Here is a 27,595-nt window from a genome sequence, read left to right on the forward strand (position 1 = left end):
ACTCTGCTTATTTAACTTATATGCAGAGTATATCATGAGAAACACTGGGCTGGATGAAACACAAGCTGGAAGCAAGATTGCCAGGAGAAATATCAATAACATCAGATATGCAGATGACACCACCCTTATGGCAAAAAGTGAAGAGGAACTAAAAAGCCTCTTGATGAAGGTGAAAGAGGAGAGTGAAAAAGCTGGCTTAAAACTCAGCATTCAAAAAACGAAGATGGCATCTGTCCCATCACTTCGTGGCAAACAGATGGTGAAAAAATGGAACAGTGACAAAGTCTTTCTTTTCTTGGGCCCCAAAATCATTGTGGACAGTGACTCCAGCCATGAAATTAAAAGACACTTGCTCCTTGGAAGAAAAACTATGACAAATCTAGACAGCATATTAAAAAGCTGAGACATCACTTTGCTGTCCAAGGTCCCCGTATAGTCAAAGCTACGGTTTTTCCAGCAGTCACGTATGGATGTGAGAGTTGGACCATAAAGAAGGCTGAGTGCCAAAGAATTGATGCTTTCAAACTGTAGTGCTAGAGAAGACTCTTGAGAGTCCCTTGGACAGCAAGGAGATCAAACCAGTCAATCTTAAAGGAAATCAACCCTGAATATTCATTTTAAGAACTGATGCTGAAACTCCAATACTTTGGCTATCTGATAGGAAGAGCTAACTCAAAGGAAAAGACCTTGATGCTGGGAAAGATTGAGGGCAGCAGGAGAAGGGGATGACAGGATGAGATGGTCGGATGGCTTCATCAACTCAATGGACATGAGTTTCAGCAAACTCTGGGAGATAGTGAAGGACAGGGAAGCCTGGCGCGCTGTGGTCCATGGGGTCACAAAGTTGGACACAACCTTGCATGTGAACAACAATTCTCATTTCAAGTATATAAGCTCTTTTGTGAATAGTTTTAAAATTATTTTTGATTTATAATGAAAATTCTTTTAAGTGCCAGCCTGACTGTCCCCTAAGTATACCCACCAGACATGATGTAAGTAGTAACTCTGAACCTCTGCTCTGATAGTACTGTGAGCTCAAAGTGTAAGCGTAAACCAGTAAATCCCCATTTGATGTAGCACAAATGATTCCCAGAGATGTCATAAAACAAAGATACTAAAGATAGTAAAAAAAAAAAATTATATATCTGTTTTACATATACTCTTAACAGCATTCTCCCATTATTTCCATTGTAATTTAAAAGAATATTTTGGTTTCAGGGAATAAATATCATGTTTGGTGATTTCTATAAAGAAATATTTTATAAAGGTCATAACAAAAGCTGACTACATGCCATTTTCTCTCGAAGGCCTACAGTAAATTCAAGTTTCCTTCAATATAACACTGACTAGCTAGGTGGTAGTTCTGTGGTTCTTCAGGATCGGGTGCATATTCATTATGAGGGCTGAACCAGATAATTATCATCAGACAAGCCTGTAGAAATACTGCCTTTTGGCAACTGGCATGTCCTGTTAGATTTCAAAATGAATTTCAAAGCACTGTGATAAAAGAACAGAAAAACAAAGTTAACAATACAGCATCAGGACAGAACTTATAACCGGATCCTACAAACCCACCCCTCAAAAACAAGAGCTTTGAACCCTAAAATTTAAAAGACTAAAGATGTTTATTTGTTTTATAATGAACATTCCAAAGGCACGTATATAAAATGTATGTTTACTCAGAATTTAAACAGCTTAGTTCAGTTATTCTGTCTTCTATCTTACATTCGCTCAGTCGCTACTGAGAAGTACAAAAACTACTTCTGAAGCCAGTAACAGAGGCTTAGGCTTCCAACTAACACTCGGCAGAAACAAGCCAGCCGCGCTACAGCGAGAACTACAAGCACTTCCTAGCGAGCGTCCCTCTAGGATTTTGTGGCGTAAGCTCCATGATCCTGCTTTTGGGAAGGGAGAGGAGAGGGGCATGCATCACAGTAGACTGCCTGTGCTCTGAAACATTAGAGAACAAACGTGCGCTCTTAGGATGGATGACCTGGCCCAGAGGGGAAGGCAGAGGCCCAGACATTCTCAGTGGACAGGAGGGAGTGAAGAGGAGCCCACAGGCTTGTGGGAAACCCTGCATCACCGAGACTATTGGGCGTCTGCTGCTGCAAGTTAGTGTCCTAGATGGGAAGCTTAAATTTATAAAACAGTTACGGTAAAATATGCCATCAGTGAGCATATATTTACAATAGCTTCTTTGGATTAAACTGTCGTTAAGACAGTTGGGATATTTGGTCTGACTTATTAAAGAACATTATTCAAAGCAGTGTCCCATTTTAAAATCACCCTGCAATTAGAAATACAGCAACTACCATGGCATTTATTAGTTGTCAGAAAGCTTCACAATCGATTTCATGATCAGAAAATAAAGCAAGATTTCAGTTTGTTTTCTCTGCAAAACTGTTGAATTTCTGAAACAAAGGATCATTTGCTTTCTAAAATAGTCAGTGTTGCCACATGGTGTTCCCAAGATCCGACCTCAAAAGTCTCTCAAGTTTTACCATCCACAGTTGTAACTGAGACCCATCTGTTGTTTTCCATCTAAAGCTGGAAAGAATTGAGATAATTAGTATCTGCTTTACTCTTAAAATAAAAATCACAAAATTAAACTATTTTCTTTTGCCTTTTCAATTACAATAATTTTTAAAATTTGAGTTTAAGACAGAGAAATCATCTCACCTTCTTCAACAGTTTATAGCAAAGTGAGAGAAGCTGAACCAAAACAGCCATCATGGACCTTGCCTTTGTAATACACTTATCAACCTATAGTGACAGAAAGCAAGCAGATCAAATTCTTACCAGGGGGCCTTCAAAAGACTTTGTCATCTACAATTTCACCATTATAGAAATCTAAGGGGTGTCAAAGGGTATATAGATTAAGGTATCTGAACTGACTTGATGAATCGAGGCCCCAGAACACAGAAGCGGCAATTGCTGCTGAAGTCTCGTGCGTGCCAACTTCATGGAACCTCAGGAAGAATGAATGGAAAACCAACCTGCTCTATTTCAGACCATTTATGGCTTCTCGGTGTGCACCAAACAGTGGCAGTGAACCCCTAACTTGCAGTCCCTTGCACTCTACTTTGCTGCACACAAACTTCCTAAGATAAACAATAGGAGCCTTTCTCTCTGAAGGGTCTGTGCCCTAGACAGGTGATGATGGTGAGATTTAGGGGCAGCTGCTCAGTGCTATGGCATTAATCATGTCCAAAAAGCTAATTTATCTGGTGAACCTACTGCTCCCTGAGGTCAGTTATAACTGCAGATGATAAACAGTTCTTGTAGTTGAGGCAGGAAAAATGGAAATAAATTGTAGTTTGGGTATCAACACTTTATCTGAAGAGAGAGGCTGGAAGCTAACCTAATAAAAAAAGGAGCGTGAAAGTTTCTCAAGTGCCTTCCTGCATGTCCCACTGTCCCTTTTACCTTTAGAAACACTTGATTCTGTAAAGGTGTCTTAATTATTGTCTGGAGCTGGTGGCAGAGAGGAACAAACTTGTTTATTTCCAGGAGGAGCATAAGTTTGTCATCATCTTTCAGCTGAAATGTAAATATGGCAGTTATAACAATTCCAATGAAACTCCACCTTTTAAACATCAAATACCGTTATACCTTAATAATACACTCTCAAAATGAGTATTTATGACATCACCACCAGGACCAGGCAGGGGGGTATGTGAATTACCTGTTTTGAGAAAGCTTGTACACTTGAAGCAAGCTTCAAGCCCTCTTCAGCAAAAACCTGGTGGGAAGGAAAAACATCACTACTTTAGGTGCATGTCTTCTACTGGTACCAAGTACACTCGTAGATAATTTTCATATGGAATTTTAAAACTAAAACCTAACCTTAAACACCTCTCATGGAACTCCTAAGGTTTTTGTTGTATCCAGGAAAACACAAGAGTTTAACTCTATCCACAAGCAGATTTCCCAGACCTGATGCAAACTTATCCCTGCAGAGGCTGCTCTACGTGTGGCCACCTCCAATTACCGTGGAGGATCCTGAGATACTTAGAAAAATTATGTCTGGGTTTCTGGATGGATCCAAAGTTCATCCCATAATACCCCCAATTATAAAAGGGTGATGAATCTTGGAACATAAGGTCAAAAGCATTAGAACATTGGTTTCTGCTTCTGGCTTAGCAACAGAGAATCTGTTACCCATACATGTTCTTCAACCAGCCATCTGAAGGGACCAATTCAGATTAGATTTTCACTACTTACCACACATTCTATGATTTATTAGTAAGCAGAATAGGATGACAGGAAGGAATGCTGGAAACTACTTTAGAATATTCAGGATGATTATTTTTAAATGGTACATAGAATCTTTTAGAGTGAGAGATACCAGGGAAATGAAGACATAGCTTTAGGTGGCAGCAGTAAGAGTAAAAAGAACTGGGTAAATTTGAGAGTGATTTTTGAAGAAAAATAATAGATCTTCGTAATAAATTAGATAAAGCATAAGAAGAAGGAGAAAATAATTTCAGGGTTAACTTTAACCCTCTTTCTAACAGCCTTGCTATCATGGGATAAACTGATCTCAGGGTCAAATAGCCCTTTACATCCTTCCTTAGCCTTTAAAAGGGAAACCAATGTGTTTCACACCAACGTTCCAACCTAATGGGATGACTCACTTAACCTACATGTTCCTCTTCATCTTTCCACATTACCACTTTCCCTTGTACGTGTCGGCTCTTCCCTTCTAGCCTGCAAATCCCTAGCAGCAAGATCCCTGTCTCACAGAGTATCATGTTCTCAAAACCACCTGAAAGCTGATGACTCCTAAGTCTCTCTGTCTATTCTTGAGCTATCCTGACATGAACTGTGCGTTTACTTGAGCAAAACTACATGCTTGATTTCCAGCCTCTAAATCCAATGTTGTCCCTCTGTTCCTTATCTCAGTAAATGGCGCTACTGTTTACCCTGCTGGTCAAACCAAAAACCTTTGAAAACAGAAGTCAGGTCATGCCATTGCAAAACCCTTGATGAGTTTTCTATCATTCTTGGGGGAAAAAAAAAAAAAAAATCAAGGTTTTTCCCAAGGCTCAGAGATGTCATATGTTACCACCTTCCTTCTTGTTCACTCCATTCCACCCACGCTTGTCTCCTTGTTCTTCAGACACCTGCACTTCCTGTACCTCAGGGCCTCGGCACTTGTTCTGTCTGCCAAAAATACTCTACCCCCAAGATATCTGTCTAGCTCACTCTCTCAACACTCTTCTCAAATGTTACCTCCTTAAAGAAGTCTTCTGACCACCCCTCTATCACTTACATGTTTTTACCTCTAAGTATTTCTACATGGGCGTTATATACTTAATTGTATATTGTCTATCTGCTCCCACTAGAATGTAAGCTCCATGGGGAGCGGAGGGGGCTTCCTTTTGTTCACTTTTCTCCACAGAGCTCTTAACCCCAGGAGCTGACACACCAGTACAAATTCAATGACTATTTGTAAACATTTTATGTAGACACTTCAGCAGATGTTGGTTTAATAAATAAGCTAACACAGGAAGAAGGTAAGAGTGGATATTTTGCAGTGAAATACTCCCTACGATGTGGTCTACCTTGGAGTGGATATGGGTCAAACTGAACAAAATGAATCCAGAATTTATTCCAACTTTTTAAACAGAGAAACAGCTCACTTATAGTCAGTTTTACAGAAAATTCCAAACAAAATATCTTCTGCAGTTCTTCTGACTCTGTTGACTGGCATCCTCTCAAGCTGAAATCCCTTTCCTGAAGAGGCTTAGGTGCAAGCACAGGGGAATGCCAAAGGAAACCAAAGGCGATAAAGTGATAGAAATTTCAAATGCAAGAATGCCCTTGGTTCTAGAGAGGCAGACTGACATGAGAGTCAGGGGAAATAAGAAAGGCATCTTGTAATCTCACCCATCTAAGCCTCTAAGTAAGGAAAGAGGATTAGAGTTAGGCCTAGGTGAAATTTCATAAGACACACAGGGCAGAAGGGCAAGTGTCAGTGCTTCTGTCTCTCCCTGAATGCCCCAAATCATCAGGACTGTGGAAGAAGGAAACTAACATACTGAGAAGCTGTAATGGTCTCAAGTCTGTGACAGATGCTTTCTTATGTGTTTCCTCATTTAATCAGTACTGTTCATCCAGTTCAATAATGAAGTCAAAAAGCTTTCCTAGTATTCAGGACAATATAAGAGATAGGCATCTGCTAACCGGATATTTTTACCTACTTGGGAAAACCTAAAACTCAATATTCCTCTAGTGACTATTAAAGCCCATTCTACTTTATCCCTATTTTTTTTCCCAAAAAGATAACCATTTTTTAGATTTAGCTGTAAAATATGCTGTGCACACCCTTGACTTTTCTACCACTCTTCTACTATACGTGTGTGTTGTGTATACAGGTAAACACACTAATATGATACAGTAAATCATTTAGAAAACTGTTACCAACTTTTAGTCCAGAATTAAAGTATTAAAATAGAAATTAAACATACCTCTAGTTGATGAATTAAATCCTGGTAAGTTTTTAGTGGCCCCTCTCCCCTGAAATAAAATAATTATTAAGGAGGTAAGAAAAAGTTATTGCCTAGAAATTGATTTTGTATTAAAGTTTTAGAGCATCCTGTGTATTTACAGATCCAAAATTTTGAAGAATAATATTGAAGAGACGAGTAACACTGTCACTCTTCTTAAAGCAGCTTTAATATTTAACTCTTACCTCTTAAGGCACTTTTAAAAACTGGTAAACATTATATATGTTAATTTTATAATGTAAAGAAAATTAAAACTGACATATTTAAGTCTTCTCTTTTTTAACTTTCTTCATTTTGCTTCATAAACTCAAGATATGAGATCTGAAAAGGCCTTTGTTCCACAATGGATAAAAGATGAGACCAAAAATCAGGAAATTCTCATTTTTTATTCTGATTTCAACTATGGCAAGAACTGAGGTGATTTTGATGAGGCATGTCAGTTAAGTTTCAATTCTGAGTCTATAAAACAAGCAAAACAGTATTTGTGCTACCACTCTCATCAAGAAGATTAAGGAATATCACACTGAAAACTACCAAGAAGAATTAAGAACTTCACAAGTGAAAAGTAAATTACAACAAAGAGCAACAGAATACATTAAGAAGAGCAGCAGCCTAGGCATCAATCAGAAGATCTGAAATCTAGTAGGTACCAGTTTGGCCCTTAATAGCTACTAGTTATGAACACAATATTCTTTTACTCTGATAAACTGTTGTAAGGACAAATGAAATTATGAAGCAGAAACCACTTTAAAAACTATATGACACTGGTATGTGTGAAATCTTTAAAACTATAATGCATTAGAAAATCTAAAATACATAAATTATAAAGAAATATGAGTAACTGTAAATAAATGACAAAGAAACTATATAAATTGTTAAGACAACGTTAAATAATAGCCTTAAGAAAAACTATAAAACCGCTCAGGACAATTACAAAACCGGCACTGTGAAGACTAACAGATGAGTCTCAGAAAAAAGCAACTAGATGAGGCTGGTGAGCCACTGTCTTAAGGGAAAACAGAAAGACCATGTGGGGGAGAAACAGGTATACTGACAGGGTGGGTAGAAAACAAAGCCAGCTTGAGAGTTTATGACAGTTATATTACCGAGACTTGAAGAATGACACAAGGTCTTAGACATTACAGAAAATCCATTTTATTTTCCTGAACATCAGTGGTTCCTGACCAATAACCGTACCCCAGGAATAAGCCCCCCTCCACAGAGCTTTAGTTACCCCTTCTCTTCACAATAGAGCCTTTCATGCTTCCTAGTCTCTGTGGGCCACATGTCATCCCTTGCCAAGATCCACTAGTCTGACTCAGAAACAAAAACTGCTGACCATACAATCCTGAAATACCCTGAGATAAGAAACAAGAAATAAAAGGGACAGTCACAAACTTAAAAAAAAAAATTTCTACTGAGGAATCCTTTACTTGGGAAGATTTTATATACCAAGGGTTTCCCTGGTGGCTCAGATGGTCAAGAATCTGCCTGCAAAGCAGGAGACCTGGGTTCAATCCTTGAGTCAGGAATATCTCCTGGAGAAGGCAATGGCAACCCACTCCAGTATTATTGCCTGGGGAGTTCCATGGACAGAGGAGCCTGGTGGGTTACAGACCAGGGAGGGTCACAAAAAGTTGGACATGACTGAGCAGCTAACATTTTCATTTTATATACCAAACTACATTTGGTAAGTAAAAATTTATTTTTTTCAGTTTTTAGCAGTTAAAAAAATTTTTTCATCTGATTTGTATCACCATGAGATAACTAGCATGATTCCAGTGCAAAGTAAAGATCTCTGTTTTTTTCAGTTAATCTTCACATTTCAGTTAACCACGTCGAGTGTAGGTAAACAAATTCTATTTTACTTTCTTTTGCACACTTGACTCATCAGATTTTTAAGTGATATAAACTAAAAAAAGGAGGTCAAAACTAGTTTGAGAAAATTCAATTCTGGGAGAAGGTTGCTAAGAATTAAGAACAAAGGAAGGAAACCTGGGGGACAAAAAGATCTCCAATGATGGAAAATATGGAAAGATATTAACAAATGACTGCTGACCAGAGGCAAAATTATTCAACTCCTAGCACTTGTCCTTTACCCTCTGCAAGAATCATTTCTCTTGAAAAGGTAGAAGACATCATGAAGACAAGAATGACTCCCTTCCTCACTGCTCATCTTCCTTCCATGTGAAGAAATCTTCACGAGCACAGCCTCCCTCACTCTCTCTGCACTCTCACTTGTCTCACCCCTCAGAAGAGGGTGGACGTTTACGGATTTTTATTTTCAGTCTTTTTGCTGACTCTGCGAAAATAAATTGCACGTGGTAGCCCTTTCATTTTTCCTTCTTCTCTTGGTAGTAAAGGTACCCTTGGAATATATCTGGTCTTTCAAGTGTTTTAAGAGATACATTCTGCCCCTAGGGGGTAAGATTTCTTAATTCTAGGTATTATTTTTAAAAACCTATTTGCCTATGGCTATAAACTACACTATTCAGTATCAGCTTTATAAATGCCACTGGCCCCCATCTGCCTATTCTTTTGCTTATTTTTCAGTTAATTCTGAATTTGGGTGAAGAAAAAGGGGCTCTTTATTGAGCCCCAATTTCTTTGGAAGGACTGATGCTAAAGCTGAAACTCCAGTACTTTGGCCACCTCATGAGAAGAGTTGACTAATTGGAAAAGACTCTGATGCTGGGAGGAATTGGGGGCAGGAGGAGAAGGGGACGACAAAGGATGAGCTGGCTGGATGGTATCACTGACTTGATGGATGTGAGTCTGAGTGAACTCCGGGAGTTGGTGATGAACAGGGAGGCCTGGCGTGCTGCGACTCATGGGGTCGCAAAGAGTCGGACACGACTGAGTGACTAAACTGAACTGAAAGCTCACACAGTGGTAGAGATCCCAATTAGTTTAGCTGAGCTTCAGAACAAACGGATTACATTCCAGAATACGGAAACAACCGGCAGGCGTGGCCCACTGCTGGTTATAATTTCAAAGTCAAAATGAGTAGAAGAGAAGCCACAACATTGAAGATATCAAGTATTCTCCAGTTTTGAAAAATGGGTAAGATACATATCAGAAAATGAGTGAAAAGTTTGAGGTCATTCCTCGAGAAAATTCTAGAACAGGTTATTGAGTGCATAACTGATTAAAGTTTTAACAACACTGAGATACTATGCCATATGTATAATCGTCCATTATCATAAGAAAAGACAGAATGTAGCTCAGATAAATGTAAAGTTAGGGAAACTCTGCTACATAATGAATGCTGACCCATGGAGGTGTGGCACCCTACTGACATGGCAGAGCTCATGGCTCTATTCCTTGACCTGTGTATAAGCAGTCACTGCATAAAGATTTCAAAGGCATGTCGTTTAAACTTACTGATGCAGGCTGGGGGAGACACTGATATGCGGGATGACGAAAAAGCAGGAAGCAAAATTATTTCAGCACTACGCAAGGAATGGGACACAAACCTGGAAGAGGATCTCAGTGAAGTCTAAACCCTCATTAAAGGAATGTCTTCTTGCTGCATTCACTGAACTGTCGTAAGAACTACTACTTATACAGTCTTTTTACATATATTTGAAACCACCTTTAATCTATCAATGACATAACATAGCACTTTTTCTTTATACCAGATATCATTAAATTCATTTTAAAAGGTAGTGTAACTACATTTACCTAGTAAATAAATACAGAGAATAGGCCATGCTGGACATGTTCCGTCCATATAGAACCATCTCATTCTCCTGATCCTCCCACTTCTCAATCTCGCAGTTGGCATCAGAAGTGAGCAAACCCAGCCTGAGTCCAAGCTTTGCTATCTTGGCTTGCTCCTGCAAAACACACATTTTAATCCCAACGATGTAGTCATTAGCCATGTAAAAGTAAGACTGGAAGTAAGACTACTGCGAGAGAAGCTCTTACCTCAGAGTCAGGCTTATCTGCCTTTAATGATCTCAGGTTTGCACTATTCTTCTGTGACAATAAAAAGATTAGAGCATCTTAAAAACCGGTACAGTTAATTGTGAAGACACGCAATAGTAACGGAAAGCGTAACAAAATTTTAACAAAAATTTTTTCAGTTCATACTTAAACTATATTAAACTGTTTAAGTAAAAACAATTGTGGCTGACCCTTGAACAACGTGGGGGTTAAGGGCGCTGACCCTCACCTTAGCCAAAACCTCCATATAACTTACCAGAGTCCACCCTCCATATCCACAGCTCCCCCGTATCTACGGTTTTATGCCTGTGGATTCAACCAACCTCAGACGGTGTAGCACTGGAGTATGTACTATTGAAAAAAATTCACTAATAAGTGGACCTCCAAGTCCAAACCCATGTCGTTCAAGGGTCCACTGTAATGGCAAATACCCAAATACGTGGCTTCAGCTTTGAACAGGTAGGTAGTCAGAAATCTGGGGCTAGGGAAAGCATCTGTGTTTCAGACTCTTAAAGACTTCCGCAGTCTTCCCACAGACCAATTACTACACACCCAAACCTCCCTGGCCCCTCCTCTAAATTATTCTTAAGAAATGATGTAATAAAATTAACCACTACATGGCAGCTTTCAGTATCTTCCAAATGTTAAGACTCTGGAATTCATTTCCTTTAACCAGCTTGCCCTTTTGAGGGATAAATTTCAGCCTCCTGGTTTCACTTACATCCAGATTCCTAATCCTATATCCCAGGTTATATAGGTAATTATACTTAGAATTTAGGATTTACTATTTGAACCAGCATGCTTTTACGGCCCCTAGCTTTGAAACAGCAAGTTAGTTTCTACGTAGGCTATTTAAAACTCAAGAGTATATTTCCTCTAGGGCAGGAGAAAACATCTTACACCAGTTTGGTTACCAGGCTAGCCCACAGATGATTGCTTACTTGTAACAACCACTACTTATAGCAATGTTTCTTTGAAAAATATATTCAGAAGTTCTCTTGAGATGGCAGCCCAAGTCGGGTATTCCCTGCATTCTGAGATCTGGTGGGAACTCCCCTAGCTGGGGCAGCAGTTCCAGAACAGCTGGGCTAGTAGAGACAAAGGGGCCAGGAGACCAGGGAGCCATTTACTTTTAAAAGGAAACATTTATTTAAAACACACACAAACACACACACACACACACACACACAGCCCCCCGCCCAACCCCCGCCAGAGTCTATATTCACACACACGGACACAAAGTGCAAATTATGATAAAACACGCGTGTGTCTGCTTAGCTTAAGAAGGTAACTCTGAAGTATACATGGGCTTCTCTGTTTTTGTTGCCCTTATTATCACCATGACTTACTACTTCTGACCAGCTATTTTGTCACCACTTTAACTGCAGAACAGAACTGCAACTTTTTCCTTTTTTTCTATCCCATAGTTTATATTTGTTGTGTACCATAAAAGAAATGGGAGGAGGTAAAGGACAGAAAAGAAATACAGTGTCCATAAAGTTACACACACACACACTGCTTCTTGGGTCCATTAGAAAATAAGCAGAGATGATCAATGATTTCCTTGGCTCCGTGTATCATTACACCATCTGTATTTTCTTCCTTAGTCTAGTAGACTATAAAGCAATTGATAAAAGTGTTTAAGAAAGTTAAGAATACCCTAGAAGTTTTTAGGTTTTATTTTATTGGGAATTTTACACTCTACCTTTATTCAATTTAGTTGTGTTTCCATTGTTTTTATTTTTAATTTTACAAATTATTATTATTAAAGTGTTTATATGAAGACTGAAAGGGAATTGCCTGAAAAGGTACAGAAACCATCCTAATAATATAACCAAGCTTGCCATCTAGTGGGCATTATTTTATAAAGCAGTCAGATGAATCAGTTTTAGTCATATAAAGCCAAAAAAAAAAAAAACACAACACTTCACGTGTCTAAAAACAAACAAAATGGCTTATTTTCATCAAGGTAGAAAGCATTCAGAAAGTTCTCAGTCTGCATAAAATGGTTCCAACATGATCTTGTGAATTAGACCCCAAGCTATGAAAAACAAACAAAAAAAACCCCCTGACTTCAGATTATGGCTTCTTATTAACCATAAAATCCATTACCTATTCGCTCAACCCCAAACCAAACACAAATAACCAGACTATGGGCTCCATTTAGACTACCACTCAGAATAACAATTCCGAACAGTCCACATTTCATATCCTAGCTTTTTTTGTAATGTCACTTATTGGAGGTTGCGGAGAGTAGCAACAGGCAACAAGAGCATAATTTGAATTCTGAATAAAAATATCTCAAGTGGACAAAGGTCTTCTACTTACCATTGGCTTTGGAAGTGAAAGGTAGCCATACTTCTCTCCTGCAAATAACATAATATAACTTAAAACAAATTTCCCACTACTCACATTTAATTTTTAAAATATTATCAAATAAAATGTTAGTACATTAGTTTTGATAATTTAGTCTAGTAATTACATATGACTGAGGAATAAGATTTTAATTTGGTTCGTGAACATGAAAACAAAATATATTTGGCACAGATTTTGATTTATAAAATTGTTTCTGAAGCCCTGTCTTCACAATTTATGTTTAATACTCCCTACATCAAGATGACATTTGTGCCATCCTTACTTCTGAGTTTACACCTCTAGATAAATTAAGTCCAGAATTAAGTTCCAAAGGCCCTCTCATCTTATGAGGATGCAGAATGATTTTTCATAACAACCTAACTGAGGTCCACTTTCAATATCCAGAGCTTTTCTGCATCTCCAAAACAAAGTTAATCACCCAAGGACAGGAAAGCCTCATTATTTCACTGAAGATACACTCTAATATTCCTTTGTTGTATTGGAACCATCTTGAAGTTAATCTGCCTAGCCTGTAGTTTATAGGGATGTACCAGGTTCCATGGCTCTGCACTTACTTTGTCACTTGGCAGACTGGACGTATGAGATGCTGTTCACTGAAGTGGGGTGAACAGGAAGAGGAGCTTGCTTATGGATGAATACGAACTTACTTGGGGGGCGTATGAGTTGGGAATAAGGGAGTGATCCAGCCAGACAAAAGATAATGAGGCCATGATGTTGATAGTAGAAATGAAGAAAGTGAAAGTGAAAGTGAAGTCACTCAGTCGTGTCCAACTCTTTGCGACCCCATGGACTATAGTCTATCAGGCTCCTCCGTCCATGGGATTTTCCAGGCAAGAGTGCTGGAGTGGATTGCCATTTCCTTCTCCAGGGGATCTTCCTGACCCAGGAATCGAACCTGGGTCTCCCGCATTGCAGGCAGATGCTTTACCATCTGAGCCACCAGGGAAGCAGAAATGAAGACAAGAGGACTGATTTAAGAAGAATTTTACAAGTAAGATTGGTAGGATTCGATGAGTGTAGAGGTAAGAGACAGTTTGAGGATAACTGGGCTTGATCTAATCCAAATTCTGTAATACCCCAGTCCTACCACTGAGAACATGAATTTTTTTTCTGATTGATCATGCCATGTAAAGTCCCTTTCAGGACCAAAACTAATTATAAGAACTTCTAATACGGAATATTAGAGCATATCTTCAGTGAAATAATAAGGCTTTCCTGTCCTTGGGTGATTAACTTTGTTTTGGAGATGCAGAAAAGCTCTGGATATTGAAAGTGGACCTCAATTAGGTCAGAATCTGCAAGCTATGAGAGAAAGCAAGAATTTGACTTTTGTCTAAAATAATCTCAAATTCTAAATGTGGATACACACTCATCACTAAGGAAAGGTGGAATCTTTTTGATCTGGTACCTTCTCATACAAAGGGGGATCATGGCCTCCCTAAAGGCAGAATTGGATGAAGGCAGAGAGGCAGGAAGACAAAGATTGATTTTTGAATTCCTGACACAATCCCAGGAGGCCCTATTATGAAATCTAAGGGTCTCTTGGTAAGGGGACAACCACCTAGCTCTCAGACTGACTTCAGATATGCAAACACTAAAGGCTCTTTTTCACTGCTTAGCATGTTGTTGCTACTTAATTGGTTGGCTAACTGAGACTTGCAAATATATCTGTTTAGTTTCCCAGTCAGGGAGTCAAAATTTGCAGAGCAGAACTTACATGGCTAAAATAGAGTAGAGGCTTTCCAATCATAGTTATGAGTTACAACAGTAGCAAAGAGAAACCAGAATCTGAAGGACCCACTCTGTCCTTCGCAGGGGGCAGGTGCGAGGTAACAGGCAGGTTTGTGGAAATAACCATACAGAATAGGAAGAGCAGCTCAGTTACATTGGCTCGACTCATCAACGACAGCTAACTCAGAGTGGGACTTCTTTGGAGGAAGAGCTGTATTTATGAGCTTCATGATAACAGTCGGGGGGGGGCGGGAAGGCAGTGCAAGAAATTAAGCAACTCTGACTCAATTCACCGCATATAAGTAAGGATGCCTCTGAACAGTTAAAGAATGGGTGTCCCATTAATCAAAGGCAGCAGTTCCCTACCTAAAGAGGAATTTCTGTTCAGCATTTAGGAAGTTAAGAAAATCCTGGGGACAGGTTACCCTAACTTTAAGAAAGACTGGGAAGCTTCTCTTCATTTCTTACACAAGTCTTATGGCTAAATGATCAATTCCTTTAAATATGGATCAATTATAATCAATTTACCTTTTAGTATACAAAACTCGCCTCACATAAAAACCCATTCAATACTTAATCAAAGTATCAAAATAATGTGCCATTCAGACTAGCTATCGATTTTTAAATGCAGAAGTGTGGTAAGCATTTATTACATTTTATAAATTATATCTACAAATTCTACTATTCTCTGACTTTTAAATAAATCAATAATTATCCTAGATGGGTATTTTAAAAAACATGATATGTTTAGACGTTCATATTCAGTAAAACATGTAATTTGATGTTATTTTGACTTTAAATGACATTTTAAACAAGCATGCTGACACTAACGGAAGCCATTAAGAAGGAAAAAAAACATAAAAACACATAAACAACTGGACACACAGTACAATGGGAAATAAAAATCCAAGTTGATATTAAAATAAAGAGTAAAAATTATGCCTCTGTACATTGTATGGTGCTATTCTACACGTTGTAGAAATACCAGTGAACTTACCCATCAAACGAAATATTCCAAGATTATGTAGTCATCAAGGAAAGAGATTCCATCCAAGTGGAAGGAAAGCAATTTGAAAATCAAATAACTACATTCATTTCATTATGAAGTTAGTAGAATTATATCAGAGAATTACTGTACTACAGAAGAGCTTTTGTACTAAAACTAAAAAACAATTTATAAGAAGTATAAAAATGACTTAATTTCAATAAGAAAGCTACAATGTTAATATTAATTCAAAAGAATCCCCTATACTGTTGTACAACAAATTTTACTGCTTTGATACTACATTGAAGGACAAGTAATATTTTTACTATTTTTTGTGTAAGATACTTTATTATAAAAATAATCCAGTTGGGTTATAAAAGTTATTCATTTGGCATCTGACATTTTTGACATTAAAAATTAACAGTTACATTAAAATATGAATATATTTCAATATATGAACAGTTTCTCACCTCGTCTTCCTTCAAACACATCATTGATTTCTCTCAGCAGTGTTGACATGTCACTAATTTGGGATTCCCAGGCTTCGCAGAATACATCTAGATTTTCTTTAGCAATTTTACTAGATGGATGCAATGTCAAAGTTTCAGCAGCAGAAATTATCTAAAGAAACAATACACAGGTTTAAACTTCAAAATCTTACCTCTCAGAATCATACTGGAAACCAAACTTAAAATCAACTCAGTGACACAACTATTAATACAAAGCAATTTCCACACGTAAGTCCCATGTTGGGCAATATAGACATGCATAGAAGAATAAAACTTACTGTTCCTTACAAGCTCATCTACAGATAAATAGTAGGCATTATTATAACAAGCAGTGGTGTTCGCACTGGCAGCAATGATGGCAGCAGCAGTAATATATGCATATGCCTGCAAGTGCGTGGTAGATACACCCTTGAGGTACGGTGCTTGATATGCATTAGTATTAATCCTCCAACACAGAAACAAAATACTATCCTTTTCAAATAAGTATTATTCTGATTTTACAGCTGGAGAAACTCAGACTCAAGGATACCAAGTAACTTAGGTATGTGGCTCTTTGTGGGCACTGCACCCATGTTCCAAGTGTTGTGAAAACAGTTGTGAATGAAACAGATCAGTGTTCCTCTCTCATGGGGCTCATATTATAATATGGGGAGACAGAGGATTAAAAATTTGCAAGCAAATCATGAAATATCTTCAAAGATGATAAATGGTAAGTATAAAAACAAAGGGCAAGCAGGATGGACGGTATTAGGTAGTCCTAGTATTTTAAGCTAGGTGGTCACTGGCAAAGGTGGCATGTACATGAAGAACTGAAAAATGTGAAGGAATCACAAGGAAGCCTGGGCAAAGGCACCTGAGGTGAGATATTGCTATATATTCTAACAACAGCCAAGCAGGCCAGTGTAGACTGGACTAACATGGAGAAAAGGAAGGTCACCAACGATTTTGTGATGCAGAAATGCACACAGTAGGATAGGCTTTACTCTGAGGGAGACAGGGAGTCACTGAAGAGCCTTCAGAAATGGATATGTAATGGAAAAGAATATAAAAAAGAAAAAGACATAAAAGTGAACCACTTTGCTGTACACTAATAACTAACACAACATTGTCAATCAACTATACTTCAATTAAAAAAAGGAAATCGATATGGTCAGAGCTGCCTTCGAGAGAATTAGACCTAGGTGCTCCTCCTGGGTGGGCACAGTCCCACAGGCACAGGCTTGACAAGCAGGTGGCAGCTTTATGAGGAGAACAAGGCTCCCCATCTTCGGGGAAGGGGGGTGCGTGGCCCGCCAGCGGACAGGAAGCTGGACACAGTAGTGAGGGCTTCTCAACTGGGAGCCACTGTACAGAATGCCGAGTGTTCAGCTGTGCCTTGGGTATGACGGGACACTGCAAACAAAATACAAAAACGACACTGCCAAAGCAGAGATGTCCAGAAATACTATAAATTATCCTAGAGGTGTGCTCTATTTTCTTAAATTACTCCTTTGAGAGATAGGTAACACCACGAATAAAAGCTGAGGCTAAGGGAATAGAAAAAGCCTTTCAAGTTGTAGAAACTGGCAACAGCCTCTATCTATCACCATCCTGGGGAAGAAAATAAGCTTTTCCTAATACCCCTGCTGCCACAGAAACAGTAAGCAGAGAATTACAAGCACAGAGCTGGTAGAGATGGGGGACTACGAGTGCTGATTGTGTATCACAGGAGGTCCGAACTTCAGTTCTACTGAAGCACATTTACGGCCAAAGCAAGGAGTACGGCTCCCAAATGGACAAGTAAATCTTGAAACCTTGGTTTCCCCCAATAAACAGAGATCTTCTGGTTTTAACAAAATGCTCAGCAGATGGTCACTGGGGATGGTTACTCACACAGTTTCTGCTTCCAAGCTTTTGACACTGCCCTCTACCGGGGAGCATAAACATCCATCCAGCATGGCTCTGAGAGCCTGCACATACTAAGATGCCTTTGCTGTTCTCAACTACATATTCAGGGGCTCAACATCTGTCATCCGATAATGCAAAAAAGGGAATAAGTCCTTTTGACTGCCATGATAAATAAGAACATTTGGTAAATTGTATGTTTGAGCTTAGACCTAAGTAAGGAGAAGGTCTGTCCCTCAGGTTTTCCCTTAACTTGACAGAGACATTTTTAAATGGGATATCCGTTTTTTAAATGCTTTTAAAAATTATGAAAACAAAGTAACATTATATAGAATTCAGAAAAAAATTACTCACAATTCTCCCTAACAAGTAGAACATTCATTTCCGTACAATCCTACAGTCACTTTCATATATATATATATAGATTTTATATGTAGCAATTATAGCATATAAACAAATTTGTATCCTGCTTTTGTTACCTAACATTTTAATAAAACACCTTTTGATGCTGCTAATTCTAGTTATCATAATTATTATTCTAATGTCATAATATACTATACTATTTGCCTAATTTAAGATTGTTATTTGAATCTTATTATAAGCAATGTTGTAACAAATGCTTTTGCTGCTGCTGCTGCCGCTAAGTCATTTCAGTCTTGTCCGACTCTGTACGACCCCATAGACGGCAGCCCACCAGGCTCCCCCGTCCCTGGGATTCTCCAGGCAAGAATACTGGAGTGTGTTGCCATTTCCTTCTCCAATGCGTGAAAGTGAAAAGTGAAAGTGAAGTCACTCAGTCGTGTCCGACTCCGTCCATGGGATTTTCCAGGCAAGAGTACTGGAGTGGGGTGCCATTGCCTTCTCCGAACAAACGCTTTTACTTTTCTTTAATCTCCTTATGTCTTTAGGAATTTGGGGGTCAAAATGTGAGTATTTTTATGGCTTGTTACATAATGATAACTTAGTTTGCAAATGTGTCATAACAACCTACACTGTAAACAGCTTTTCATTTAAATAGGTATAAACTATGGCATCGGTTAAATGAGCCGATCTCCAGGTTGGCAGATGACCAGGTAATCCCGTGGAATGTTCCGACACACTATCAACACAAGTTCCATCACCCTCACTTCTCTCAGTAGACGTGGCCTGTACTGGGCAGAACTGTTTGTGTCCTCCTTGTGCACACTTTGCTATGACACTCAGATAAAACATAATACAGAATGAACGATCTGCTGTTCATCATACCTGCTGGCCAGTCACCTGAAATGTCTCCTCTGCGTGTAGACAGGTTATTTCAAGAGGTTCTGTCCCAGATACATGTCTCAACAATCGACAGGTCTACAAGAAAAATTTTTATAGTTCAGCTTTCTCCTTCTTCACAATATATAGCATCATTTTATAATTAATAAAGAAAATAAAACAGGGCTTCCCTGGTGGCTCAGCGGTAACAAATCCATGTCAATGCAGGAGACACAGGTTAGATCCCTGATCCAGGAAGATCCCACATGCTGTGGAGCAACTAAACACTGAGCCTGTGCTCTAGAGCCCGGGAGCCACAACTACTGAGCCCACCTACTGTAATTACTGAAGTCCGTGCGCCCTAGAGCCTGTGCTCTGCAACAAGAGAAGCCACAGAAAATGAAAAGCTTGCACACCATAGAGAAAAGCTCACGTGCAGCAATGAAAACCCAGCAGAGCCAAACTAAATATAAATAAAATTACAAGAAAATAAAACATTAAAACCTAAAAATTAAATTTGTAATTAATGAGATTATATTATACTGATTTCAAACAGATTTTAGGAGCAAAACTGGAACAAATAAGGGTTGCGCATATAAACTATTGTTTCTACTTCCCATCTGAACACTGTAAGGTGGTCACAAAATATAAGAGCCAGGAGAAATCCTGAGACTTCCCTGGTGGTCCAGTGGTTAACACTCCATACTACCAATGCATAGGGCATAGGTTCAATCTCTGGTGAGGACACATGCCACACGGCACGGCCAAGAAAAAAAGAACCAGGAGGAACCCTGAAAGATTTTGTAGTGCCCGCATATTTTATGTATGAAGAAACGTGGTTCAGAGGAGGACCTACCCACGATCTCTCAGCTGAACTACGTCAGTTGCCACAAGCTACACGTTCTTTCTGATAACAAACAACACTTCTGTCAATTAGCACACCTTTTACTGGAAAGAAACCTGGAGTAGGCAGACTGATACAATGAATAAAGAGTCTGTATCAGCAAAAAATATTGAAAATCTTGAGGCTTAACAGTCTGAACTGAGCTGATCCAGTCTATTTCTGTCTGAACTGGTGTATTCCAGTTTAGACCAGTCTATTCCAGTCTTGGAGAAGGCAACGGCAACGCACTCCAGTACTCTTGCCTGGAAAATCCCATGGACGGAGGAACCTGGTAGGCTGCAGTCCATGAGGTCGCTAAGAGTCGGACAAGACTGAAGGACTTCACTTTCACTTTTCACTTTCATGCATTGGAGAAGGAAATGGCAACCCACTCCAGTGTTCTTGCCTGGAGAATTCGAGGGATGGGGGAGCCTGGTGGGCTGCCATCTATGGGGTCACACAGCGTCAGACACGACTGAAGCGACTTAGCAGCAGCAGCAGCAGCAGCAGCATTCCAGTCTAGATCAATCTGATGCAGTCTGAATCAATGTATTCTGGTCTACACCAGTCTGGACTGGTCTATACTGGTCTACACCAGTCTTCATTTAAAATCTGTAGTATTCCGATCTGACCAAAAATTTCAGAGAGTTCAGATCAGTTGCTCAGTCATGTCCAACTCTTTGCAACCCCATGAACCGCAGCACGCCAGGCCTCCCTGTCCATCACCAGCTCCCAGAACCCACCCAAACCCATGTCCATTGAGTCGGTGATGCCGTCCAACCATCTCATCCTCTGTCGTCCCCTTCTCCTCCTGCCTTCAGTCTTTCCCAGCACCAGGGTCTTTTCAAATGAGTCAGCTCTTCGCATCCAGTGGCCAAAGTATTGGAGTTTCAGCTTTAACATCAGTCCTTCCAATGAATATTCAGGACTGATTTACTTTAGGATGGACTGCTTGGACCTCCTTGCAGTCCAAGGGACTCCCAAGAGTCTTCTCCAACACCACAGTTCAAAAGCATCAATTCTTCAGTGCTTAGCTTTCTTATAGTCCAATCTCACATCCGTACATGACTATTAGAAAAACCATAGCCTTGACTAGACGGACCTTTGTTCACAAAGTAATGTCTCTGCTTTTCAATATGCTGTCTAGTTTGGTTATAACTTTCCTTCCAAGGAGTAAGTGTCTTTTAATTTCATGGCTGCAATCACTGTCTGCAGTGATTTTGGAGACCAGAAAAATAAAGTCAGCCACTGTTTCCACTGTTTCCCCATCTATTTCCCATGAAGTGATAGGACCAGATGCCATGATCTTCGTTTTCTGAATGTTGAGCTTTAAGCCAACTTTTTCACTCTCCTCTTTCACTTTCATCAAGAGGCTCTTTAGTTCTTCTTCACTTTCTGCCACAAGAATGGTGTCATCTGCATATCTGAGGTTATTGGTATTTCTCCCAGCAATCTTGATTCCAGCTTGTGCTTCTTCCAGCCCAGCGTTTCTCATGATGTACTCTGCATATAAGTTAAATAAGCAGGGTGACAATATACAGTCTTGACGGACTCCTTTTCCTATTTGGAACCAGTCTGTTGTCCCATGTCCAGTTCTAACTGTTGCTTCTTGACCTGCGTACAGATTTCTCAAGAGGCAGGTCAGGTGGTCTGGTATTCCCATCTCTTTCAGAATTTTCCACAGTTTATTGTGATCCACACAGTCAAAGGTTTTGGCATGGTCAATAAAGCAGAAGTATATGTTTTTCTGGAACTCTCTTGCTTTTCCCATGATCCAGCGGATGTTGGCAATTTGATCTCTGGTTCCTCTGCCTTTTCTAAAACCAGTTTGAACATCTGGAAGTTCACAGTTCTCTTTTAATAATTAAAATTTCAATCATCCTCAAATTAGTTCCCCATGCATTTAAAATGCCTTCACTAATAAAAAGAAGATTGAATTTGTAAATTACAAGCTTCCTTGATTTAATCTCAATTATTTAAAAAGTAGAAAGAAAGAAATAGCACAACCACTATGACTCATTAATATATTAGCATTGCAAAAACTAGTTATAGTAGTTGCACAACTTTGTAATTTTTTAAAACGCCCTTGGTGTTATTCAGTTTTTCTTAGTGAAATCCGTTTGTATTGTTTATTCTTTAATTTGCTCTTCATTGCCTGCCTTGCAACAGAACATGTGTTTGCAATTGTACTTAGCAAAATTCATGATCTTAACATTGTACACTGAAGTCAATGTGCCTTCCTGGCACAAAACAGCCAGTATGCAGTTTTCTAATGTTTGGGGTTTCTGCCTCAATTGACAATATTGAAAAATATGTATTAGCCAAGCAAAAACACTATCTCAAAAACATGTTGAAAATTACTCCAACCTGTCAAAGCCAATTGAAATTCTCTTCCCAGTCCAATTCCCAGGATCATTTTGTATGTGAAATAGGAAAAGTTGAATTTGATTACAACCATATGCAGAAGGAATCAAGAAAGCATATATTTGTTGTTGATTGTTCAGTTAGTCAGTCATATCTGACTCCTTGCAGCCCCATGGACTGCAGCATGTCAGGCTTCTCTGTCCTTCACCATCTCCCAGAGTCTGCTCCAACTCATGTCCAGTGAGTCAGTGATGCTATCCAAAACACATCTCATCCTCTGTCGTCCCCTTCTCCTCCTGCCTTCAACCCTTCCCAGCATCAGAGTCTTTTCCAATAAGTTGGCTGTTCGCATGAGGTGGCCAAAGTATTGGAGCTTCAGTATCAGTCCTTCCAATGAATATTCAGGGTTGATTTCCTTTAGGATTGACTGGTTTGAGCTCCTTGCTGTCCAAGGGACTCTCAAGAGTATAGTCAATATTATAGATGATTTTCCTTTCAAAGAATTTGTCTTTCTTTTTCCATCATTTATCCCACCTCAGCTGTTCTGAATAAGTCATTCACCAATACATGAGCAGCTTAATTAGAGTTATATAACACACTTTAAAAACCCTTCTCATTCTCACCGTATCATTCTCACCTTGGAGACAGAACAACACTAATGGAAGAAATCTAACTCTGTCCCTTGTGCAGGTCCAGCCACTTGGCATTTGCTCAATTTCAGTCTACTTTCTATGATTTATTATGTTTATGTGCCAATTACAGCAGTCTTCTAACTATGGTGCCCAGTGGTTGTTAATCCAGTTCTAACAAAAGGGCATGATTCCGTCCTTGAAGTTCACTATAGAAGTAAATTCCCTTAAGAAAAAAGCCAATTTTATTCCACACTGAAATTCAGAAGGACTATAACAAGGTTATACACAAGATGAGAAACATGACTATAATGTTACCCTGACCCAGTACTGATGCCAGGCACTACAAACTGCTTAAAAGTGAGAGCCGTAAAATTCCTGGCAAAACTTAAGAGATCAAAACAAAGGAACGGCATTGGGGGAAATAAAGGCAGGTTGTTCGGAATAAACAATATGATTTCCACCCATAAAATCACCCCAGAGTCCAGTGCATTTAACATTTATGCTGCTGCTGCTGCTAAGTCGCTTCAGTCGTGTCCGACTCTGTGCGACCCCACACACGGTAGCCCACCAGGCTCCCCCGTCCCTGGGATTCTCCAGGCAAGAACACTGGAGTGGGTTGCCATTTCCTTCTCCAATGCATGAACGTGAAGAGTGAAAGTTAAGTCACTCAGTCGTGTCCAACTCTTAGCGACCCCATGGACTGCAGCCTACCAGACTCCTGCATCCATGGGATTTTCCAGGCAAGAGTACTGGAGTGGGGTGCCATTGCCTTCTCCGTAACATTTATGAGCATTATCTAAAAGAGGTAGAGAATGAGATGGTTGGATGGCGTCACCAACTCAATGGACATGAGTTTGAGCAAACTCCAGGAGATAGTGAAGGACAGGAAAGCCTGGTATGCTGCAGTCCATGAAGTCGCAAAGAGTTGGACACAACTTGGCAAGTTTTACAGCATGTTCGAGTTCTTTCAGAAGAAAGATGGAGCTGCCCTATAAAAGCCTATTTGTGAGGTTTGAGGAGCCTCTTTGGAAAATATTCAACTTAAGTGGAAAAGCATGAAAAGTTGTAGTTGTAGTAATAACCAACACTGAGAGAATGCATCAGCGTTTCTGGCTACTAAATGAAGAACTAGGACTAGGACTTTGCAATAAAGCAATTTAGAACTTTTTTCTATCTGAACCCCTTACTGACAGTAGTAGCCTGTGTTTCTAGTTCTTAGAATATTTGTGTCAGTATCCAGAAATTTAAAAATCTACTTTTTTGAGATATAATTCATAGAAAACAAAATGCATCCATTTTGAACTCTTGAAAAAAATAATCTTGAGGCTTAAAACAGAAAATTAGGGAAAAAAATTTTTTTTCACGTTTTAAAAAGACTTGCTGCAGGATTCCTACAATTAGCAAGTTTGCCTATGGTCACAATTCTTGGTTTACAAACAAAACAGCATCAAATCTATTTTTAAAAGGAGATGTATTTACAGTGATTTTAAGAATGCTCTCTAGTAACTCAAACTGGTACTCTGTGGCAGCCTAGAGGGATGGGATGGGGTGGGAGGTGGGACGGAGGTTCAAGTGGAAGGGGAATACCTATGGCTGATTCATGTTGATGTATGGCAGAGACCAACACATTGTAATAAAACAATTATCCTTCAATCAAAAATAAACAAACAGAATGCTCCCTAGTAGTTTTCAGATATTAAAAAATAAAGGAGAAGAAGCTAGTTTAATTCATCTGAAAGTTCCTTTTAACCATTAGTACGTGAGATTCAGTGAGCAGGGTAATATTAACAGATAACATGTAGACAGCTAAGTGGTTCATATCTGTGCATTAATGTACACGTTGGCTAACACATACTTCATACATATATGTATGTGTGTGTGTGTTTGTATATATTCTTCATATGTACATGGGCTAATATACATTTCTTTACTAGCAGATATCTGACATTCTCAGTAGTAGAAGTCTTACAATATCAATCAATAATTGGAATTATAACAAAAGGGGTAAACAAAGCACCAATGACACGAAACAAAGATTTGGGCAGGAGGATTCAGAGAACAAATACTGTATTGAGTGTTCTCTTTGTCCTTCCGTGTCCATTCTTCTTCCTTCTTGGGAGACTGACCTGTGTGGTCCACAGCTGTGTTTGGCTGTGGAAGCCCCAGCACTAGAGCAGCAGGAATGAGGAGGGTAAGGGTCTTTATTCTCACGCTCTTTCCCTGGAGGTTGCCTGGAGCTGTCTCTGTTTAGTCCCTAGGTTCTTGAAGGACTCCATGCCCTTCCAATTTCCCAAACCACTCACTCCCCATGTTAGTTTGGTCGTAGAAGCAGAATCAGCTCTGCTATCACTCACCCCAATTCCTGTACTCTCATGGTTTCCCCACACCCTATCCATGCAACTGTAAACAGCTCCTTTATTAAACCTTCTTAAAATTAACCTAATTTGAATGTGCTATCTCTTTTTCCTGTTGAGATTCAGAAGATTCAGATACAAACAAGGTCATGAGATGTATCTCCACTGCTCTACTCCAAGATTTAACCTCCCTGATGGAATAAGGAAGAAGATTAAGAAGTGCATTTGTGCAATACTATAAAGCAATTATCTTCCAATTAATTTTTTTTTAAAAAAGAAGTGCCCTTTCGGGTTCTAGCACTTTTTATTGTTTTTAGAGGCCAAACTTGTAAGAGCAGAACAGAAAAACATGATATTTTTAAAAGTCCAAAGGCAAGAGAGAAAACGCTCTTATGAGTAAGCCAAAAACTGTGTTTGTGTTAATATTCCCTGATGACAGTACAGCTTTCATTAAACTAACTTTTCTTTAACAAGCAACCTATTACTCACCTCAACAAGCCGCTCTTTCTGTTCAGAGAGTTTGCAGGCATATTCAGCCAAACCTTCTAAATTTCCTTCTACTCCAGTAAGTTTTAATGCTTTTAGAACCACATGATCAGCATGGTATTTTAACAGATCTGCTGCCAGCTGAGCTGCTGTACTATGAAGCTGCAGATGTGGGGGGTGAAACAAAGACAACAAACAACAAGGTTTTGTGATGAAAAACTCACGAGTACTTTAAAAACTAAAGAGCAGCAACCTCAGATCACGCCCACCTGATCTGCTGAGGGGGAAAGGGTAAAGTTTCCTGTGGTAACAGTAGAACTGCAAAGCCCCGGGAGCTTGCAACTTCTCCCAAGGGCAGGAAGGAGAACTGACATCTTTGAGTCCCCTGGCGTTGGCAGTAATCCTGTTTGCAGATGAACTGGTCACCCTGGCAGAGTAGCCTGGACCTCTTTTCATCCTATTATCAACCAGCTCTTTCCCACATGGCTTCTCTCTTACCTCAACTGCTTCTGCTGCTCTTAAAGTTAGTGAAAACAGAACACTATGAAGAGACTGGCATTCTGTATACTAAGAGGACAATCAAACGGCAGTTCATGATCATCAATGTGTTTCTAAACAGACATTTGGGAAAGCATCATTGTGAGATACAGTCAAACATGTATTCAACAAATTTTATTGAATACCTACGCCAGGAAAGGCACTAGCCTAAAGGCTGGACATACATGAAAAGTAAGACGCAACATCTTCCTTCAGGGAGCTTACAGTTCATCTATATTGCCATCCAGAACTTTATGCTTTAACTCCTAGGTCACAGGAGAAATGAGGGATAAAATAATAATGAAAACCTCAAGGCTTTATTTAACATTAGGTGGAATGGATTTTAAACATGGTTCACTCTCACTGAATATCTCTGTACAATCAACTCCAAAATCTTTTCTTCTCCTTGTCTTAAAAAAAAAAAAAAGTTATGACAGGTTATTTTGGGCTCACTAGAAAGAGATCATTTTTAATCTGATTTTTAATTAAGCCTATTTGTACAAAGTGATTCTTTTTTTCCTGGAAGTAATCCAATGTCAATTCAGTTTACAGGACTCTGTACAAAATTAACAATAGGGTAGTCCGCACTCATGAACTCAAGTGAGAATAATTACAGTCAGAAACAAAGACATTAAAATGCATTTTCCTTTGGAAATTAAACAACGTAAGAATTCAAAAGATTTTGTTTAACCATCAGGGCCCTAGAAAATAACTAATGCCAACCCTTTATCTTACAGACTATGAAACAGGTCCCTAAAGACTGAGTGACTTGTTCAAGGTCACGTAAATCTTATAAATGATTCTAGAGACAACTTACAAACCCCAAGGGAAGAAGGGTGAATAAACATGAAGTTCCTGCTCTATGCAAGGTACTGAAAGCAGATATTGTACACATTTATAGACATTATCTCCCTAATCTTTATACCCATTTCAGAGGTAAGGAAAATGAAGTTTATAGAACGCCACTCAATCTATCACCAAAAAATTTTACGTTCTACTGACAGTCAGTCTTAACAATAGTTTAGTTGAATAGGCTGGAAAAAAATGAGTAGGCTTGTTTTAAACCATAGAAAACCATATCCTTCTATGTTTAATAGGATGTTAAAATGAAGGTTTCAACAGAGGTCAATGAAACATCACCATATAATTTAT

General features: G+C 39.1%; 1 protein-coding gene across 1 annotated transcript in view; it reads right to left on the reverse strand.

Moving 5' to 3' along the window:
• Positions 1-1,606: 1,606 nt before the first annotated feature.
• Positions 1,607-27,595, reverse strand: part of CTNNAL1 (catenin alpha like 1) — a 58,693-nt gene continuing 32,704 nt past the window's right edge. Inside the window, exons 11-21 of the mRNA XM_086414130.1 lie at positions 25,910-26,068; positions 19,194-19,286; positions 16,026-16,176; positions 12,792-12,829; positions 10,446-10,496; positions 10,200-10,354; positions 6,477-6,525; positions 3,689-3,745; positions 3,430-3,543; positions 2,683-2,766; positions 1,607-2,550 (exon numbers count right to left, since the gene is read on the reverse strand). Of these exons, the coding sequence (XP_086270256.1) occupies positions 2,545-2,550; positions 2,683-2,766; positions 3,430-3,543; positions 3,689-3,745; positions 6,477-6,525; positions 10,200-10,354; positions 10,446-10,496; positions 12,792-12,829; positions 16,026-16,176; positions 19,194-19,286; positions 25,910-26,068 (957 nt within the window). The 3' untranslated portion in view covers positions 1,607-2,544. The remainder of the gene's footprint in view (positions 2,551-2,682; positions 2,767-3,429; positions 3,544-3,688; positions 3,746-6,476; positions 6,526-10,199; positions 10,355-10,445; positions 10,497-12,791; positions 12,830-16,025; positions 16,177-19,193; positions 19,287-25,909; positions 26,069-27,595) is intronic.

Source organism: Bos grunniens, chromosome 8, assembly GCF_055505025.1.
Source record: "Bos grunniens cultivar Pamir isolate PY7600 chromosome 8, Bosgru_T2T1.0, whole genome shotgun sequence".
Classification (NCBI taxonomy): domain Eukaryota; kingdom Metazoa; phylum Chordata; class Mammalia; order Artiodactyla; family Bovidae; genus Bos; species Bos grunniens.